The sequence below is a fragment of the Dasypus novemcinctus genome, chromosome 6, assembly GCF_030445035.2.
Source record: "Dasypus novemcinctus isolate mDasNov1 chromosome 6, mDasNov1.1.hap2, whole genome shotgun sequence".
NCBI lineage: Eukaryota > Metazoa > Chordata > Mammalia > Cingulata > Dasypodidae > Dasypus > Dasypus novemcinctus.
In genome coordinates, this window is record NC_080678.1 from 37757980 (window position 1) to 37772858 (window position 14879).

General features: G+C 44.9%; 1 protein-coding gene across 5 annotated transcripts in view; it reads left to right on the forward strand.

Moving 5' to 3' along the window:
- The window catches only part of SUFU (SUFU negative regulator of hedgehog signaling), a 157328-nt gene that overhangs the window by 109717 nt on the left and 32732 nt on the right, over nucleotides 1-14879 (forward strand). For 3 of the 5 annotated variants that reach the window (XM_058298604.1, XM_004478849.5, XM_058298601.2), the window contains exons 4-7: nucleotides 9122-9264; nucleotides 10069-10154; nucleotides 10419-10491; nucleotides 13482-13635. In XM_058298604.1, the coding sequence (XP_058154587.1) occupies nucleotides 9122-9264; nucleotides 10069-10154; nucleotides 10419-10491; nucleotides 13482-13635 (456 nt within the window). Of the gene's footprint in view, nucleotides 1-9121; nucleotides 9265-10068; nucleotides 10155-10418; nucleotides 10492-13478; nucleotides 13636-14879 lie in introns of all 5 variants that reach the window. The other 2 variants (XM_058298603.2, XM_004478848.4) reach the window with 1 other exon arrangement.

Consider the following 14879-nt stretch of genomic DNA (forward strand, 5'->3'; position numbering starts at 1 on the left):
AGTGCATGAAAAGATGCTCAACATCATTAGCCGTCAGGGAAATGCAAATCAAAACCACAGTGAGATACCATTTCACTCCTACTATGATGGCTATTATTTTTAAAAATGGAGAAACAGATGTGACTCAAGTGGTTGAGCTCTTCCTTCCTACATGGGAGGGCCAAGTTTCATTTCCTGGTGCCACCTTAAAAAAACAACAACAAGCAAACAATTGAAAAAAACTACCTCAGGGGAGCCAGTGTGGTTCAGTGGTTGAGTGCCACCCTCCCACATGCAAGGTCCAGGGTTCAATCCCTGGCCCTGGTACTAAAAAAAAAAAAAAAAGGGAAAATAGCAGCTATAGCAGCTGTTGAAGAGGATGTGGAGGTATAGAACACTTGTTCATTGTTGGAGACGATGTAAAATGGTGCAGCTGTGTGGAAAATAATTTGGTAATTCCTCAGAAAGTTAAGGATAGAATTATCATGACCCGGCAATTACTCTTGTAGGTCTATAACCAAAAGAATTGAAAGCAGAGACTCGAACAGATATTTGCATGCCGATGTTCATAGTGGCATTATTCACAGTTGCCAAAAGATAGAAGCAATCCAAGTATCCATCAACAGATGAATGGATAAACAAAGTGTAATATTCTGACAATGGATTATTATTTAACTGTAAAAAGGAATGATCTTCTCATACATGCGACAATATGGATGACCCTTGAAGACATCATAAGTAAAATGAGTCAAACACAAAAGGGCAAATATATGATCTTACTGATATGAAATAATTAGAATGATTATGGTAGCACATTGTGAATATCATTAATATCACTGAATTATACATTTGAATGTGCTTAAAAGGGAGTATTTTCAGTTGTATATATGTTACTAGAATAAAAATAAAAAACCAATGCAAACAGTGAACCCTACTGTAAACTATGAACTATAGTTAATAGTACAGTTATAATACACTCTAACAAAGGTACCACACTAATACAGAATGTTAATAGTAGGGAAAACTATGCATGAGAAGGGGCTATATGGGAAACTACTTTCTGCATGATTTTCCTGTAAATCTTCACCTTCTCTAATAAAAAATTATTTTAAATAAATTTAAAATAATTTTTTTAATTAAAAAAAAAAAAGAGGTACCAAAGGTACCAGCCTCAGTGCTGATCTTTCCCAGGGAAAGAGGGTCTCCTGCCCTTCCTTTGGTGGCTGTTAGGTAGAGGTGCAGGAGGCTCTGCATCTTAGGGTGCTGGGACAGCGAGTGCGTGCAGTGCCCTCTGTGCAATGCCTCAGGTGATCCCCTCCCCACAGTGAGGGTAGCATCTCTTGAATGTGTTCAGGCCTACAAAAATGTGATCTGTGGCAGTTACTTCAGACTTGCCTATACTCTATGACCTCTATAGGTCTTCATTTCTGAAAGTACAGTAAGAAACTAATAGATTGGGCACATATACTTCCAGCCTGGCTTAGAGCAGGAAGGAAGCCCTTGGGTTTTAGAAGTTAGGGTGAGCTTAACTGAGAGATCCAGTAGGGGCAGTGAGCAGGCTGGGCTGAGCAGAGATCAACAGGACTGATTTTGAACTTCACCTCCACCCCTAAAACCACCAGGTTGCTTCCTCTCCTTGTGGCGCCTGGACATGTGCAGACCTGTGTTTTTGCCCCCATAGAAACATTTCTGTTCAGTGGGCCTTCAGTTGACCTTAAGGGGCTCTCTTCTAATCTCAGAGGAAGACTTTTCTGGGCCCAGCTCCACTAAGAGCCCACATGGCTCAAGTGGCAGCTTGTGCCTTCTCTGAAGGAAGTTTAGGTAAGGCAGTTGCTAGATTCTCCCCGTGTGAGTTGGCTTCATCCTCAGACTTCCCAGAGATAGGAGGACTGGCTAACTGACCTTCCTGCTCAATGCCTGTGCCCCTAGGGACAGTTCTGGTACATCTGGTGCTTTGGAGATCTGCTAAGCACCCCTAGAGACCAGTTGTGTGTCTTCTGTAGGATTGTTTAGCTGTGGTTTTCAAAGTGATTTGTGAACACCAAGAAGGCAAGATGGATGGAGACTTTGAGAGACCATGACGGCTATGCCATTCAGAAGTTTGGCGCTCAAAATTAACAGACCTGAGTCTGCCAGGCTGCAGTGGGCCACCTCCCCTTTTACTGTTTTGTCTGAAACATCTCTTGCATTCCAGCAACTCATTTCTCATCTGCAAAATTCAACTGCCCCTGAAAAGTATGTAATCACCTCAGAGAGTCACAAGGGCACCTGGGAATCAAAGGGGCTCTGGATGTTGACCTCAGGGCTCCAGGCTTTAAGAAACCCACTTTCCTGAAAGGAGATCAATCCCCACGGACCAAGCATATTCATTCTGACTGCTGGAGTGGGAATGGGGCATTGCTCTCTTAGCTATTGTTTAAAACTTCCCTGGAACTGTACTTTTACAGAGTAGAAACAGTCATTCTCCAGGGTTGGCAGATGTGGCTCAACTGATAGAGCGTTCGCCTACAGTATAGGAGCTCCAGGGTTCAAACTCAGGGCCTCCTCACCCATTTGGTGAGCTGGCCCACGCACAGTGCTGCAGCATACAAGGAGTGCCATGCCACACAGGGGTGTCCCCTTTGTAGGGGTGCCCTGCAAGGAGAGTCACCCCACGCGAGAAAAACGCAGCCCACCCAGGAGTGGCGCCGCACACACAGAGAGCTGACACAGCAAGATGACACAACAAAAAGAGACACAGATTCCCGGTGCCACCGAGAATGCAAGCAGACACAGAAGAACACGCAGCGAATGGACAGAGAGAGCAGACAATGGGTTGGAGGGGGAAGGGGAGAGAAAGAAATTAAATTTTAAATAAATAAATAAAAAGAACTCTTGCAGAATGTATTTGTTTCTTAGTGTTTCAAAGGTAGCTCTAATTATTTTGAAATGATAGCTATTTTCTTCTGTAACCCATTTCCCTAGATTTTGCTAACTTGTTCTATCTGGGACAGTCTGACTTCAAACCACCACAACTAAAGCTAAATGTTTGGGAGGTAGAGATAGGGTGAGGGCCAGTTGGAGGGGCATTTAGAATCTGCACCCCAAAATCCTCTCTCCCCAGTTTTTAAACGTTATTTCCAGGGAGTTTGCTCACGGGAAACTAGGACATAGAGTAATGAAACCTTTCTTGCAAGTAAGCAAATAAGGTTAGAACTGTAACTAGCATTTTTCGGGCTACTTTTGCCACCCTGGAGTGTTATTTCCCCTCCGGTGAATTTACCAAACTGGCACCTTTCCCCTTCATTTCAGCCAAGGGAGGTTTCTCATGGTACTTGACAGCAAAGCTCAGAGGAGGGAAGGGAAGCGACTGCACAGGCCTCTCTTGGAATGGCCTCTTTCAGTCATGCAGGCAGCCCCTTGAGTGTCTGGTTTTGGTGAGAGTCCCATAGATTCCCCTCCTTTCTTGGAAAGGGAAACATCAGGAGGGAGAGCGAGGAAGGGAGAGTGAGTGTTAGGGCAGCAGAGAGGAGAGTGCCTCTAACCACAGGACTGAGCTGCTGGGCCCCTGACTATGCATTATTAGCATTTGAAAACCCCTCTGTAGGGGCCGAGAGCTTCACCTTGAAGGCACCAGGGCTGGAGGGCCCAGACCCAAGGTGGCTGCACACAGAGTGGGGCCAAGCATCCAAGGTGTAAAGACAGACCAGACTCACGAATGAGCCCTTTGTGACTTTGTCCCAGGCTTGAAAACTGTGACCAAGGCTCGCTCTTTGTTAGGAAAGGCTATTTCTTGGTCACATAAGAGCTAATAAGTCTATTGCCCTGACCAGGCAGGGCCGAGGAAGACTCTGTCCCCCACTGGAAGGTTCTGGTAGCCTCGTGCTCTCTAAACCTTTTTTTATAGGTAGTTACCCCATCTCTTCTCCCTCCTTCTTTAACTCAGTAGTGCTTTTTGTCAAATCTTGATCATGGTGCTCAGGATAGAGTATGTTGGTCCTAGAACAACAACTTGGTCTGAATTCCTTTTTTTGCCTGAGGGGTCTCCCTCTCGCAGCTGCCCTTTAAGCTCTTTCCCAAGTTAGATGTGCACTGAGTGCCCTTTATTCTTATTTCATTTAAGCAGTTTGTGTTTGCCCAATATTTATTTTTAAACAATTCTTGATCAGTAAAAGGTCCTGCCTTCCAACCTTTCCAGCCTTTTCTGTTTCCAGCCTAAGTCCCTGTCAGGTTTGGGATTCTCTGTGTACATTTCTACAGAGCAGATATCAGATAGGCTCTTTGCTCCTGGGATCCCACCTATGGTCTCTTAAAACCAGGAGCGATAGTGCCATCTACTGGGCATTTGCTGCTAGCTGCAGGTTGTGTAGTCAGTCCTGTTCTCTTCGACCTTAGAAGTATCTCCGTGGTATTCCAGTACAGGAATAATAGCATGCAGCAATGGAAAGCGCACTGAATTAGGCTCACTATTGCCTGCTTACAGACAAGGAATTGTGATTAGAAATCGTAGTTACGTTGTCCAGGGTCACAACTAGTATGGGGCCAAAACAAATTGGAATTGGGTTTTCTGGACTCCAAAACTGGTCTTACTCTCCCAGGGTTTGCCAAAGCCAGCAGGACATTTTAGGTGGTAACTGGACAAGGCATTCAATAATGTTATCTTGGGTTCTGCTGATTTTATCAGTTTTATGACTCTTTAAACCTTCACCAGCTCTTTAACTCTTGTTCATTTCAGTTTGAACAATATTAGACAAGCAACAGTATCAGCTAGACATTAACAACATTTTGTTTTCATTGTATTGATTTGAAGTCAGATTATCTTTATGGTAAGCAACTCTGGTTTTCCATTTATTTTCCTTATATAGTGTAATGATAGGACATTTCCTTTTCGCATGAGTTTATTTAGATTAAAAAAGTGAATCAATTTTAAGGAAAAAAATAAAGGGAGAAAATGGTACAATTTGTGACTCTTCCAAATTGTTTTTGCTCTCAAACAGGGAATGGAAGGAGAAAAGAGATTAAAACACACACACACACACACACACACACACACACACACACACACACACACAACAAGTACTACCTCTTTGAGATTCCTCTGCTACTTTTGCCTGAAGAGTCCAGAAGGCCTGATTCCAGCCTTCAGAACTGGCCCCTCAGCAATCTGAAGTAGCTGATCAAAAGCAGTGATCTGCTATCAGATCACACAACCCTGGACTTTGGAGGACTAGGTCCTTATAGAGCCTACCCTGGCACCAGCAAGCTGGAGCCTGTGCTGCAGTCTCCCTGCTGCCTGCCATGCCCCTGGAGGGTAGGGGTAGCCTCTGCACAAAGGGTGATATTGGCCAATGTTTACCATAATTTATCAGCCTCTTTCTCCAGCTCTTCCGTGGATGTTCTACTAGACTCCAGAGTTTCAGCATAGTTATGACGATAGCTGTGGTTTTTCATAAATGTCTTTTATCAGATTGAGGAAGTTCCTGTCTATTCCTAGTTTGCTGAGTGGTTTTAGGTTTTTTTAGTTTTTCTTTATTGAAGGTTATCATTCCTGTATAAACATGCATAAACAAAAAGTGTATAGTAAAAGTTGTAAACTTAAAAAATAAACATGCATAACACCATACAGGGGTCCCATACATAACCCCTCCACCAAACCTTGCATTGTTGTGATACATTTCTTACAAACTATGTAAGAGCATCATCAAAATATTACTATTTATGATAGTCCATATCTTATATTTGGTGTTTTTTCCCCCAGATGCTTTGCATTTCTCTTGCTGCTTTCAGAATCCTCTCTTTATCTCTGATATTTGTCATTCTGAATAATAGGTGTCTCGGGCAGGTCTTTTCAGATTTCTTCTGTTTGGGGTATGTTGTCCTTCTTGGATATTGATATTTATGTCATTTGGTCATTATTTCCTCAAATATTCTTTCTGCCCCTTTTCCATTCTCTTCTACTTCTGGGACACCAAATAATGCAATATGCATTTCACATTGTCATTCAATTTTCTGAGACTCTATTCCATTTTTTCCCATTCTCTTCTCTTTCTTTTCTCCTGTCTTTTCCAGTTCAATGTTCTGCCTTTGAAGTCATTAATTCTGTCTTTATGCAATTAAAATCTGCTTCTGTGTGCCTATAATGTATTTTTAATCTCATCCATCATGTCTTTCATTCCCATAAGGTCTGTTACTTTTCTTTGCAGGCTTTCAAATTGTTCTTTTTGTTGTCCTAGTGTCTTCTTAATATCTTTTACTTCTTTTTTTAATCTCTTATCTTTTTTTAAAAAGATACATAGATCACACAAAATCCTTTACTTCTTTAGTCATATTTTCTATAAATTCTTTGAAGTGATTTAGGAGAGTTGTGTGATTATCAGTGATTGATTGTCTTAAATCCTGTATCTCTTCAGGGTATTTGGTTTGTTTTTTGGCTGGGCCATTTCTTACTGTTACCTGGTATAGCTTGTAATTTTTTGCTCATTTCTAGCCATCTGAATATGTTGGTGAATTTACGCTGGTGGTCAATTTCTCTCTTGCCTATTGTTTTTTTGTTTGTTTTTCCCCACAGCTTTTCTTTAATATTTGGTTCAACTTATTTGCAGTCTTTAAAATTGCCCAACTTAAGTTTTCAAAATCGGGCCAGGGATTCACTAGTGGAATGCAGATTTTCTCCCAGGTGTTGGATACAGAGAGTGTGAACAGTTTTTGTCTATGCAATTTCCAGACCGGCCAGCAGATGGCGCTAGTCAATGCACTTTTCCACTTGAGGTGTTTCAGCTTCAGCTTTCCTGTGTTCCTGTGTTGAGTGTCTAGAGCTGAGATTCAAAGTGGGCTCTTCTGGCCAAATTCACAGAAGGAAAGCACCCCAGCTTCTCCCTTATCCCTTGAAACAACTGAAAGGAAGGAAGATTTCTGTTCTCCTCAGTTGGCTTTAGTGAGCCAGGGGTTTACCCCAGCTTTAATATCTTGTTACTGGGGGAGGGGAGCCCTTCCCAGCTGCCACAAGGGTTTGGTAATTCACATTTGTTGTTTTAGCTTCTTTGTCTCTCTGTCCCTCACCCTCCTGGGAGTTGTGTAGCACTGTCCTGGTCTGCTGATCCCCAAAGCAGGTCCCTTGGACAGCTTATACCTCTTTCTCTGTTGTGTTTGTGAGAACATTCAGCTCTGCCTATTAGTCTTGTCACCATCTTCCCACAATCCTTCTGAGTGTTTTTATCATGAAAAGGTGTTGAGTTTTGTCATGTGCTTTTTCTGTATTTGTTGATATGATCGTGTGGTTTTTTATCTTTATTCTGTTGACTTTTTATGTTACATTGATTGATTTCTATCTGTTAAACCAAGCTTGCATTCCTGGGATAAGTCCCATTTGGCCATGGTGTATAACTTTTTATATATTGCAGGATTTGGTTTGCTAGTATTTTGTTGAGGATTTTTGTCTCTATATACATAAGGAATATTGGTCTATGTTTTTCTTGTGATATCTTGCCTGGCTTTGATATCAAGATAATACTGGCCTCATGGAATGAGTTGGGAAGTGTTCCTTCCTCTTGTATTTTTTGGAAGTTTGTGAAGAATTGGTATTAATTCTTCTCTAAATTTTTGGTAAAATTCACCAGTGAAACTATCTTGACCTGGGCTTTTCTTTTTAGAAACTTAAAAGCTACTAACTCAATCTTTTTATTTGTTGCATGGTTTCTTATTTGTAGGGCATGCAGGTTGCTTGCAGACACACATTTCTGTAGAAGGAAAAGGAATCTGGAGAGAGTAGGTCAAGCAAGAATTGGGAAATTTGCCAGTTTCTAGTTGACTCTGCCTGGAACTTGCCTTTTTCTCTCCCCTTTATTATCCCTTGCCCCTTAGAGGAAGCAGCTAGTCTTCCTCCTTCTTAAATGATTGCTTTTGAGTTTGAGGACCAATAGCTTGAACCTGTCTCTTGGATAGAAAACATGGTTGTTTAATGTAACCTTGAACAGAAGGGAGTTAGCATTCATATCAAGGCAAGTGAGAGCAGAAGCTTTCTTAGGCCTCCCAGTGAGCCTTTGGGCTGTGTTTTTGTTTGGTTGGTTTGTTTTTGTTTTTCCTGCCTTGCCTTGTATGTTGCTAAAAAGTGAAGGGCCCTCAATTGTTAAGATTCCCAGATCATATCTGATAGACCACAAGGAGCTACCATATAGTCATTTTTAAAATAAGATAGCCTTCTAAATGCTGATATGAAATAATCTCCAGAATTTATAATTATGTAAAATGTACAAATTGATTTGCTGCCATTTGTGTTAGGGGAAAAAATGGAAGGGAACCTATGGATTTGTATAGGCTGGTCAATACAGAGTACCTGTGGTACCCTAAACAAGAATCAGGGGTGGTGGGAGACTTATTACCAATTGGTTTTGTTTTCTTCTTGTGATTATACTACCTTAAACATCAACAATAACAAAATTTAAGTAATGGGCCTGTATGAGGTGCACTAGTGGGACTATGAGGTGGTCATATGTGCACATTTCTCTCGGGCAGCCTGGGCCCAGTGTCTCTGTCCTCTTGGAAATAGCCACCCTTCCTGGCTGTAACATCTTTGCTGAAGAGGGTGAGGTGCTATCCATACCTCCATTTATTTGAAGCCTCCGGTGTTCCTCAGAATCCCTTAATCTGTCTACCTGTGGGAAACTGGTGTCAGATCTCAAAGGCCCTCCAAAGTTGGGTGTTCCCTTTGGAGCACTGTTTCAGGAGCACAAAATCCTTGTCTGTACCACCAATATGAAGGGCTTTCACTGCCTTCCAGTCTCCCTGTGGACTTCTGGCCAGGTGGCCTTACAGTAAAGTACTTTATTCTTTCTTGGCCAGCCTGGCCATGGCTGCCCCCTTCCTTGCATGAGAGAGGGCAGTGGGGAAGTGAAGCAGATGCTGGACGTCTTTGGACTTCCCAGGCCAAGTAGCATCTATAATAGTTGCCTGTCCCTTTCCCCTGGAGGCTGATGGAATTGGCAAAAAGGAGCACATTTAAGCTGTCAGCAGTATCCACAACCTCTTTGCTCTCTTCCCGTGTGAATGCTTCCCCTCCTTCATGGGGCCACCCTGGAATGCTGGGGAGCTACCCAGCCAGGGCTTCTCATTTTCCACATTGGGCTCCAGGGCCTCAAGCACTGAGGATCTCATGTCTCTCCCACAGAGAACACCTTCTGCAGTGGGGACCATGTGTCTTGGCACAGCCCTTTGGATAACAGTGAGTCAAGAATTCAGCATATGCTGCTGACAGAGGACCCACAGATGCAACCTGTGCAGACACCCTTTGGGATAGTTACCTTCCTCCAGGTGAGGCAAGGGTTGGGTGTTGGCTTGGCCTTCCATATAGGAAAAATCCTTGCAAAACAGGAAAATTTGGGTAATGGGAGTAAAGGGAGCAGGAGGTTTCCTTTGCTTTTCTCCCATTTTCTCTTCCCTCTGAGAGTTTGTCAGGTAGATTCAAATAGTCTGATTTACCTGCTGAATTGGGAGAAGAGGGAAGGGACAGGTACATATGGGTGGGAGAGAATGGCTATAGCTGAAAGAGGATTAACAGGAAGCTAGCTCTGAGCTGAACTTGCCCTTACACAGACAGGGTGTGCATCCACCCTAGCTACAGCCAAAGTCTTGCTTTTGTTCAGGATGGGATCTGGGGATCTGTATTATGGTTCCAATGGTTCCCATGAGATTTACACAAAGACTTAGCTCTGGATAAGGAAGGGAGCTTCTCTGCAGGCTGCTGGGGCCCTTTGGTCATGGTTCTAAGCTCAAAGGATCTCAAAATCTCCTCTGTTTATATTCAATGCTAGATTGGGTAGGAATGTCTCACAGGACCTTGTCTGCTTCCAGAGACATGGTCTAGGGACCCATCCTGGGATGCTCCCTGCAGCTTAGGGCTAAACTTGGTGTCTGCAGCAAGGGTGAGGGTTGGCCTTCAGTGCCCTGAGTGCCATCTCCTAGCCAGGCAGCCTCTCTCTCCTAAGAGAACCATCCGATTTGGACACACCAGCCCCTGAGCACAGATCTGCCTGTGGTTGCCCCACTTGAGTTGACCTTCTGGGAGGGTGAGGGGTGGCCATTAATGTGTGGCAGCATCTTGTCCCTGGGTCTCAGATTGTTGGTGTCTGCACTGAGGAGCTGCACGCAGCCCAGCAGTGGAACGGGCAGGGCATCCTGGAGCTGCTACGGACAGTGCCTGTGTGAGTACAACCCTGCCCTGTGTGCTGGGGCCTGGATTCCTGGGCCTGGGGTGGGAATCCCTTCCCCTGACCATGTTTGGGGCTCCCCCTTCCATTGCTCTCTTTCAGACACTCGTTTGTCACACCAGGGCTTCTTGACAGTCCCCAGCTACTAACCGTTCCCCTGTGTTTCTGGGCCTTGGGCAGCAAATCGGGCAGGCTGTAGGCCCAGCCCATCAGATGTAGCCCCTCAGTTACCATTGTGTCACCTTTCCTTGTCCACAGTGCTGGTGGCCCCTGGCTGATAACTGACATGCGGAGGGGAGAGACCATATTTGAGATCGATCCACACCTGCAAGTATGTCTTGAGTGAGGAAAACCTTTCTAGCATTTATTTGTGAGTGAGTAGAAATATAGCGTGATTTGAAACTTGTCCCCCGAATTCTGCAGCATGCATAAGGGAGCAGGGATTTCATTTCATGCCAGGAAAGTTTGTCTTAGACACATTTATTTTTACATTTAAAAAGAATGAATTTTGTTGTATGTAAATTATACATCAATAAACCTGACTTTTAAAAAATTAGATCACCAGGAACTAAAGAAAATCAGTGTAATAGATATTGTTTGACCTATATTCATTTCCTCACTTCTTTTTTCTTAAAAGAATATAGATTTTCTTTCACAGAGCTCCCCTCCCCCACCCTGTAACAGACATAGGTGATATTGACCCCACCACCCAGCTCCAGGGGTGAGTGCAAATTAGAGTAATGATCAATGATCCCATCCCCCCCTTTGAACATGTTTTCCATTGTGGGCAGTCAGACTCCGAACTCCCCTGGATAGACTGGTGCTCCTTGATATGTAAAAGGAGTATGTATACACAAGCCTGCAGTTGCACACTTGCTGTGGCCTGCCTGCACAGAGTTTCAGGGTCATCTTTGCTTTTTAGTAGAAGCATCCTTTTTGCATGCAGATGATTTTTTTTTATTCCCCCCACCCCCACCCCCACCCCCTTGCAGCTTGCTTGCTGTCTGCTCTCTGTGTCCATTTGCTGTGCATTCTTCTGTGTCTGTTTGTCTCCCTTTGTTGGGTCATCTTGATGCGCCAGCTCTCCACGGGTACGCAGGCCAGCCTGCCTTCACAAGGAGGCCCTGGGATGTGAACCCAGGGCCTCCCATATGGAAGACAGGAGCCCAATGGATTGAGCCACAGCCGCTTCCCCAAGTAGATGAATTTTGAAAGCTATATAGAGCACAACTGGCTTTCCTCTGGGCTGTTTGTGAATCAGGAACAACAGACAGCTAATAAAGTGCCTGACATGTGTCTGCCTTCTACTTCCTGCTCCCACCGCCACCACCACCAATTGCAGGCCTTTTCTCCGAACTTTCATTCTTGAAAAATCTGTAGGCTGCAGGCAGCTGCCAGGGGTCATGTGTCCCTAGAGCAGGGGAGAGGTAGCAAACAGACATGTAGCCAGCAGTTCCTGGGATCTGCATTACAGATCTATGAGTTCTTGGGTGTAAATGCTACTCATTCACAGATGATGCTCCTCCATTTTCCTAGTGCCTTTAACACTGAAGTTCTCAAATTGCTGCTAGCACCGCCTGTTATCTCTGCTTTCAACTTGGTTTCCTTGTGGCTTCTGCTTATGTGAGAACCAGGAACCATGAAGCCTATGTTTCCCTAAGCCCTTGTTTGCAGCCACACTGGGATCCAGCATGGGGCACTGTGGACTGTTGTTTGGCCCCTTGTTGTAAGTGCCAAGTATTAAGAAAGAACCTGATCATTTGCGCTAATAAAGGATAAGCAGACTGTCCTTTCTCTTCATGCCAAGAAAAATTCTCCCTAAGACCAGCCAACAGGACCCAGAGCACCTACTGATCTTTAAAAGCAAGCAGGGGAACTGTGGGGAGAAAACCCAGCTTTCTTTCCTGATGGCTCTGTGCACCAAGGATGAACTCCTCTGTTCTCATTTGTGACTTTCTGGGGCCTCTTCACAACCAGTTCATTTTAGAGCTGACTCACATTCCTGTGATCTAAGCTCTGCCACCAACCAGCTGTATGCCTCAAGCAACTCCCTTAACTTCTCTGGGTCTTAACGATTTTCTCTTTACTTACAAAGTACAGAGGCTGGCCTAGTTGAGCTGAAAGGTATCCTCAGCTCTTTACTTGGTGAGGGACCCCAGAGCAGCCAGTGGAAAGGGAAAAGTGCAGGGTATATCCAAGCAAACTGGAGCTGCTTCCCTGCAGGCAGCTTCTCAGACCCTGTCAGTCCCCAGCTGAGCCTAGGCTCATGGTAGTACTGGAAAGGAAGGGATTGTGGTTGAAGGAGAGGAGGCACCTGAGGTGGGGCCACCTGCTGACTGGTCTTAAGTGACTTTGCACTTCTCCCAGGTAGGCTTCCTGGCTGACCAACAGGCCAGTTTGGTGCCTGTGGAGTGTCTGGCAGGGAAGTGCAGGCACTGACTGAGGTGTTCCCTCACAAGCAGCTGTCTTTGGCCCACATGGCTGTTTATGAGCAAGGTTGCTAGAGCCTTCCAAATGATCTTTAGTCCAAAGCCCAGCATCACAAAACTGTGTTTCACCAGAGAATCCCAGGGATGTTTTGGGTACAACTCTACCTTGAGGCAATTTGGAGAGCCATGTTTGGACTCAGGCAGTGCCAAAGCCAGCATAAAGGTTGAGTCTCCAGTGGGATCCGCAGATGATCACTGCCCTCTAGCACCCATTTCAGTCTGAGAAATGGAAAAGAAACTCCATCCAGAGTCCTTTGCCAAATAGGCTAGCTTATATGGCTTAGGGAAGGCCGGCCTGCTCTCTGGGGGTGCTGTACTATGTGACCCCACTCTCTGGCTATTAGAAGAGGAAATTAAGGTGTGGAGTCAAAGAGAAGTTTGTGTGAATCATGGCCCTCCAGCAAGTGGCAGGCTTTCCCTCTGTCCTCTATAGCAGTGGTCAGGGAGGTAGGGCACTCTTTCCAGAGCATCAGGGAGGGGAGGAAGGATTGTGCCTTTCCTCAGGGAAGTAGTTCCTGTCTCTCCTTCATCAGCTCCACAGGCCAGCATAGAGGGGGCAGAGTTGGGGCTCTGCCACTGGTGTGAAGTGCGTTGCACTGGAAGATTGATAGGAGGGCATACTTCCCTTGGGATTTTCATTCTTTCTGGCTCCCCCTAAGCCCTCATTCTCCTGGAGAAGTCCAGTGGCCAGCAGAGAGTGCCATTCATTGGTTACCAGGGTAGGGCAAGGTCAGAGACCCTGCTCTCCCAGCACCTGTCCCAAGATCAGCACCTACTCCTTTGGCCACCAGTTCGCTGAAGGAACTCTGGCTCTTTGGTTCTTTTCAAGCAGGAGAGAGTTGACAAAGGCATTGAGACAGACGGCTCCAACCTGAGCGGTGTCAGTGCCAAGTGTGCCTGGGACGACCTGAGCCGGCCTCCCGAGGACGACGAGGACAGTAGGAGCATCTGCCTAGGCACACAGCCCCGGCGGCTCTCTGGCAAAGGTGGGAGCCCTCACCGAACCTTCCCCCATCCTTTTCCCCAGGCCTGGTTTTCAGGCTCACTAGGATAGGTCTCTTAAAAAAACAACCCTGTCAATAGTTTATTTCCTGATCAATTTAAACAGCAAGTGAAATCTTCCAGCAGGGTGGGATTAAGGGACCTCCAGTGGTCCATTTCTGGTTGTGTTTCCTTTGTGTATTCCAAAAGTACCACCAGCAGTGACCACTGTGTTTTAGACTTGCCCCTTGCAAGCTGAAGTTAGGGAGGTGAATGGAAGCTATAGAACAGTTACAGGAAGGGGCCATAGTCTACCCAAGTGCAAGAGAACAAGCATTGGCTACCCACAGAATTGACACAGGGCCTAGCTCTGTCCTGAAAGCCATGTCAGATCCAAGGATCACTCTGGCCTCTGGCCTCAGCCCCCTCAGGCCTTGGATGAGAGAAACCTGAGTTATGAGGCCAACTTGCAAATGACCCCCACCCCACTGTCCTGCAGATACAGCGTAAGGTGCTGTGGGCAGGGCACCCTGTGCCCTCTGCATTCCTGGTGGGGCCTTGGGGAAGGAGGCTGTAGTTCTCCTGTTAGAAGCTCACCATGCTAGCATCCCTGGCTAACTCCAAAGGGAATCAGCCATTTATATATAAATATGTGTACTGATTTTTTTCCTACTCCCTTTCCCTATTCCTTGACCTTTTCTTTTTCTTTTTTCAAGAATAAGGTACTTACAGCCCTTAATAAAATACCTACATTTTTTTTTTATAACACTGGTAAAGTTTTTCTCTTTCTTAAAGAAAACTTAAACTGCTAGTGCAAATTTTTGATCCCTTTCTTCTTCTTGTTTGTTCGAGTGGTGTGCTGAGCCCAATGGGAAGGTCAAAGAGTCACTTTTTGTAAAAGAAGGGACTTTAATCTTGTTAAAATTTCAACTATAATTGGCTATTTTTTTAATAGCCAATAAAATAATTGTATAATTTTTTTAAATTATGAAAGGCCACTGTAATAAGTCAAACAGCTAGAAAAGTTAATAAGCATCTCCTTCCCCCTCTAAACCCTCCCTTTGAGTAACCAATGTTAATTTGCATGTGTGTGTATGTGTGCGCGTGTGATGGGCTGTTTGCTGAGGTGGATCTTAGATGAAAATCTCTCTACATGGGACCAGGTTAGTAAACATCACCACTAACGACCAACAAAAGCAACTTGCAAAGAAATAATTCCACCAAGGGATTCCTCTCTTGCCTTCTTACC